General features: G+C 55.1%; 1 protein-coding gene across 1 annotated transcript in view; it reads right to left on the reverse strand.

Annotated features, from left to right (window-relative positions):
- The window catches only part of LOC102260134 (chromosome unknown open reading frame, human C2orf70), an 11022-nt gene extending 7445 nt beyond the window's left edge, over positions 1-3577 (reverse strand). The window contains exons 1-3 of the mRNA XM_005874967.1: positions 3500-3577; positions 3326-3416; positions 2961-3030 (exon numbers count right to left, since the gene is read on the reverse strand). Of these exons, the coding sequence (XP_005875029.1) occupies positions 2961-3030; positions 3326-3416; positions 3500-3577 (239 nt within the window). The remainder of the gene's footprint in view (positions 1-2960; positions 3031-3325; positions 3417-3499) is intronic.
- Between the last annotated feature and the right edge of the window lie 1641 nt (positions 3578-5218).

Raw genomic sequence — 5218 nt, forward strand, 5'->3', positions numbered from 1 at the left:
GGCGTGTCAGCATTTTGAAAAACCCTAACTTAACTCTGGTGCTGTGTTACATATAGAAATTTTTTTGATATTTGCAACCATAGTAAAACAAAGACTTATATTTTTGATATTTATTTTATATATTTATTGGGTGTTTTTTTGTTTGTTTGTTTTTTTTACAGAGAGGAAGGGAGAGGGATAGAGAGTTAGAAACATCGGTGAGAGAGAAACATCGATCAGCTGCCTCCTGCACACTCCCCACTGGGTATGTGCCCGCAACCAAGGTACATAGCCTTGACCGGAATCGAACCTGGGACCCTTCAGTCTGAAGGCCGACGCCCTATCCACTGAGACAATCGGTTAGGGCTAGTTTATATATTTAAATGCCATTTAACAAAGAAAAATCAACCAAAAAATGAGTTCACGTGTCACCTTTGACTCGCGTGTTATAGGTTCGCCATCACTGTCCTAGGCCAAGTTTCATCCCTTCCAGCCCGACGTCCACACGGATGCCAGAGCGATCTTTCTCCAACGCGCCGCAGGTCACGGGGCCCACCGCTCGTACCCCTTCCCCACGGGGGCCCTGTGCCCAGGAATGTTACTCGCATCCCTGGGGCCCCACCTGCTCTCCAAGCCTCCAAGCCTCTCTCCTCCCGCCCCTCAGGGCACTTCCTCCTCACTCACTGGGCCAGGGCCCTCTGCCACCTTCCCTGACCACACACCCTCTACCAACATCTCTGCTTCACAGGAGGATGATCCTTCACGCCCACAGACCCATGCTAGTTCATTTCCTCTGCTAACCTGCGTTCTCCTTTACCCCCAGCACCTACACAGCCCCTGACATATGACAAGGTTTCAATAACTGTTCTCTGGCGGTGGCAGAAGTCCAGAAACCCGGGGCACCGTGTCCCGGAATGCGGTTTCCCAAGGGGCTTGGCTCCGCCACAAAGCGTGCCACCCACAGTGGCCTTTGCGCTCCTCTAAAGAAGGTAGCTATAGAAATGTGACGTGTTCTGTGATTCTTCTCTCCGCCACCCCCAGCTCCCTGCGCACTCCCCCTCTGCTCCGCTTCTCCACCTTCTCTGAATGCCAAGGCATTTGCATGCCAATGGAACAGAAGCCCTCTCCTCTGCAGCGAGGTTCTGCCCGGATTCTGGGAGGGGCATGTGTGCGTGCACACGTGCAAATGTGCTCATTTAGTTCCACTCAGCGGGCACGCCGGGGCTGCCTAGGCCTGTGTCTCTGTGTGTGAGCATGTGTGTGCCTTGAGCATGACCCGTGCAGTCCAGGTGGAGAGCCTTCGAAGGCCCGTGTTGTTGGTCGTGTAGCAGGTGGATGTGGAGAGGAACAGGGGAATGGCAGGTCTCATGCTCGGGCATCCAACAGCCCCTGCGGTGCCACCACACCCCCTCCTCGGCCCCTTCCGTGCTCCCGTGTGCCTCACCCCCCTGCACACCACACGAGTGCTCGGCCGGCCCCCGGACAACGATCACACGCGCATCCTCCAGTCCACGGTGGTTATTCAGAACTTGCTCTGGGAGGGGCATGTGTGCGTGCACACGTGCAAATGTGCTCATTTAGCTCCACTCAGCGGGCACGCCGGGGCTGCCTAGGCCTGTGTCTGTGTGTGCGCATGTGTGTGCCTTGAGCGTGACCCGCGCAGTCCAGGTGGAGAGCCTTTGAAGGCCCGTGTTGTTGGTCGTGTAGCAGGTGGATGTGGAGAGGAACAGGGGAATGGCAGGTCTCATGCCCGGGCATCCAACAGCCCCTGCGGTGCCACCACACCCCCTCCTGGGCCCCTTCCGCGCTCCCGTGTGCCTCACCCCCCTGCACACCACACAAGTGCTCGGCTGGCCCCCGGGCAACGATCACACGCGCATCCTCCAGTCCACGGTGGTTACTGGGGGACAGGGAGCAGCCCCTCCCTGCCTCTTCATACCCCAGGTTGGCCCCGTAGCTAACATGGAAATTAATTACCACGAGCCATCGGGATCCCCTGAGCAGCCCTGTTAACTAATTAACTTGTTACTATTAGTGTGTCCTCCTTCCACATGCGCCCTCTTCTCCATGGCACTTCCTGCAGGTCCCTCCCCTGAGCAAAGCCTTCCCGGCTCCCCACTGCCTATGAAATTAAGAGGGGCCCCTTCCGCGCTCCCGTGTGCCTCACCCCCCTGCACACCACACAAGTGCTCGGCTGGCCCCCGGGCAACGATCACACGCGCATCCTCCAGTCCACGGTGGTTACTGGGGGACAGGGAGCAGCCCCTCCCTGCCTCTTCGTACCCCAGGTTGGCCCTGTAGCTAACATGGAAATTAATTACCACAAGCCATCGGGATCCCCTGAGCAGCCCTATTAACTAATTAACTTGTTACTATTAGTGTGTCCTCCTTCCACATGCGCCCTCTTCTCCATGGCACTTCCTGCAGGTCCCTCCCCTGAGCAAAGCCTTCCCGGCTCCCCACTGCCTATGAAATTAAGAGCAAACCCGACCAGGCGCTCAAGGCCCTGCTTGACGTGAGCCTCTGCAGAAGGTCTTTCCAGTCTCATCGTCCCCTTTCACGCCCCAGCGTTTCCACTCCAGCCAGACAGGCCCCTTGCTGCTGTGGACGCGTATCCTGCCGGCACCCCCACCCCGGAGTTCCACCAGCCACCCCTCCGCCCAAAGACCCTGCTCTCCTCCTCTGCCCACATGTGCTCTCACCCATCCCTCAAGGAGCATTTCCCATAGCTCTTCTCCTAGAGCAGTGGTTCTCAACCTCTGGCCCTTTAAATACAGTTCCTCATGTTGTGACCCAACCATAAAATTATTTTCGTTGCTACTTCATAACTGTAATGTTGCTACTGTTATGAATCGTAATGTAAATAAATATCTGATATGCAGGATGGTCTTAGGCGACCCCTGTGAAAGGGTCGTTCGACCGCCAAAGGGGTCGCGACCCACAGGTTGAGAACCGCTGTCCTAGAGCCTCTTCTGACCCGCCCAGGAACCAGGCCTGGCTCCTCCGGGGAACTGTCTGCTTTTTGTGCCTCTCGTACGGCCAGTCCGCATTCTGCTGATGGTAGTTACCTGGGCCCTTAGCATGTTCTTCCGCGCTGAACTGTAAGCTCCGTGGGCAGAGGGGCTGCGTTCTACTCACATCTTCATCCCTGGCATGCCTGGCACTCAGTAGATAGCACCCTGTAAATATTTGTTGAATTGAACTGACAAATGGAGGCACATTTTTAGGGGCTGATGATTCTTCTGCAGCCCAGGGTCCCTGTCACAGAGCCCAGGTCTCTCTCCAGGGCCCGTGACCCCTGTTTTCAGGAAGGTGCGAGAGGCATCGGTTGCCTGTCTGGACACACCTGCGTCCTCCGGAGCAGAGAGCCTCTGTTTCGTGCCCCAGGATGCACCGGTCTGTCCGCGGGCCTGCGCCTCCAGAGCCAGAGCCAGAGCCTGGGCGGAAATGGAAGGCGCTTCGGAAACGCAGCTGCCAAATCTGCCCGCCCTTCCCCTCACCTGGGCTGCACCTCTCTCACCCTGGGAGGGGAGATCTCGGCCCGAAGGAGTTGGCAGGAGCAGACAGGGGTGGGCTGGGGCAGTGTATATCGGCTCATACTGGCTCAAGAGAGCCAATAGCTAAATTTTTGGGATTTTTGCAAACCTGTTGTTAAGTGGGCCAGCATTAAAAATTAAATTAAAGTTACAGTTAAAGAAATTATATTGAAAATAATGGTAATAAATACTCAAAACTCATCACTTCCTAATTATTTGATACACTTCACTACTGTCTGTGTCCTTGGGGTAATTGCATCTGTACGGTGGGACTTCGTGTGCTGCCGTGTTGCTGCGCATCTCTTTCCAGCTCTGTTCAGTGACATCATATTGATCGCTTGAGATCAGCGGTGGCAGGAGTATTTATAGCACAGATGTGAGTGAATGCTACAAATCAAGGCTTTTTCTCCCCAGAGAGCTGGTTGTTAAACATTTACCAGCTCAACCCTGGTTTGCCTGTCTGTTGTATGGGGTTCCACGGAAAGGAGCACAGCCACCTGTGGGACCCCCTCCCCTTGATGATGGCAAGTGTAGAATGCACTGATTTCAGGGCCCAGAGGCCCCTGAAGTCTGGGCCCAGCCCAGAGGCAGATATGGGCACAGATGCCACTCCAGGCAGATGGAGGGAGGGACTGGGGTGCAAGTCCTCCTGCCCTCCCTCCTGGGCAGGAGCTATGGGCATCCGGGGCAGAAGCAGTCAGGGCATGAATGAATGCACAGCATCAGGGCAAGTGTTTGCACTGAGATCCCGGTGCGGTGCGGTGGGAGACAGGGCAAGGAAATGGATGTCACCAGATCTGACCTGCAAGCAGGAGGCACAGAGTGTCAGTCACTGGGCCAGTCTCACCCCTTACAAGGCTTTGCCATCCCAGGGACTCTGCCCCAAGTGTTCTCTGCTCACTGCAAGGGTGGACACAGGCCAGACAGTGCAAGGTGCTTGAGGGCTGTGCCACCCAGAGCAGCAAGGGACGAGAAGCAGCATCCTGGCCAACTAGTCTGAAGACAAGCATCCTGTTTCCCACGGTGCCTGGAATCAAGCCTTGAACACTGCAGGGATCTTAGGATAATAGCTAATAATTGGAGGGATTAAGGGAGAGGGTGTTGAAATCACAAAGACCTGACTGGGCAACTTGCTGAATGACCTTAAAGGTTTGTAAAGAGCCTAGCACAGTGCCTGCCACATAGTAGGTGCTCATACATGGGGGCTGGTGGTGCTTCTACAGGGCATCAGGGAGCTGATTCCAGCCCAGCTCTTCCATCACCTGCCTGGGGCTCAGGCAAGTCCCCCCAGGACCTCAGTGCTGGCATCTAATACAGGAGAGGGCTGGGTTACATGGTCTCTGAGGTCCTCACTGCTGTGGATAGTCTGCTTCTGTGAATGAAACTGGGAAGGGGGATGATTTGCGTGTCAGAAGAGACTGGCTGCACTGGAAATCCTGTGATTAATGTCCAGAAAGACACGCACAAATAATAATTATCCAAGTGTGGTGTAACTCTCGGATTCTTCCATTAAGTTAACAAAATGGCCAACGAGGCAGCATTTGGAAAGGTAAGACAACTCAGTTCTTCCCTCACTGATGGGGATCTTCAGGGAGGGCACATCCCTCCCAGGAAGATCCGGCTGAGAACGCAGTAGCTCCAGGCTCAGCGGCTCACACTGGCCCAGTCCACGCTTAGGGCCTTGTTTACGATTCACCTGTTAT

The sequence above is a fragment of the Myotis brandtii genome, unplaced genomic scaffold, assembly GCF_000412655.1.
Source record: "Myotis brandtii unplaced genomic scaffold, ASM41265v1 scaffold454, whole genome shotgun sequence".
NCBI lineage: Eukaryota > Metazoa > Chordata > Mammalia > Chiroptera > Vespertilionidae > Myotis > Myotis brandtii.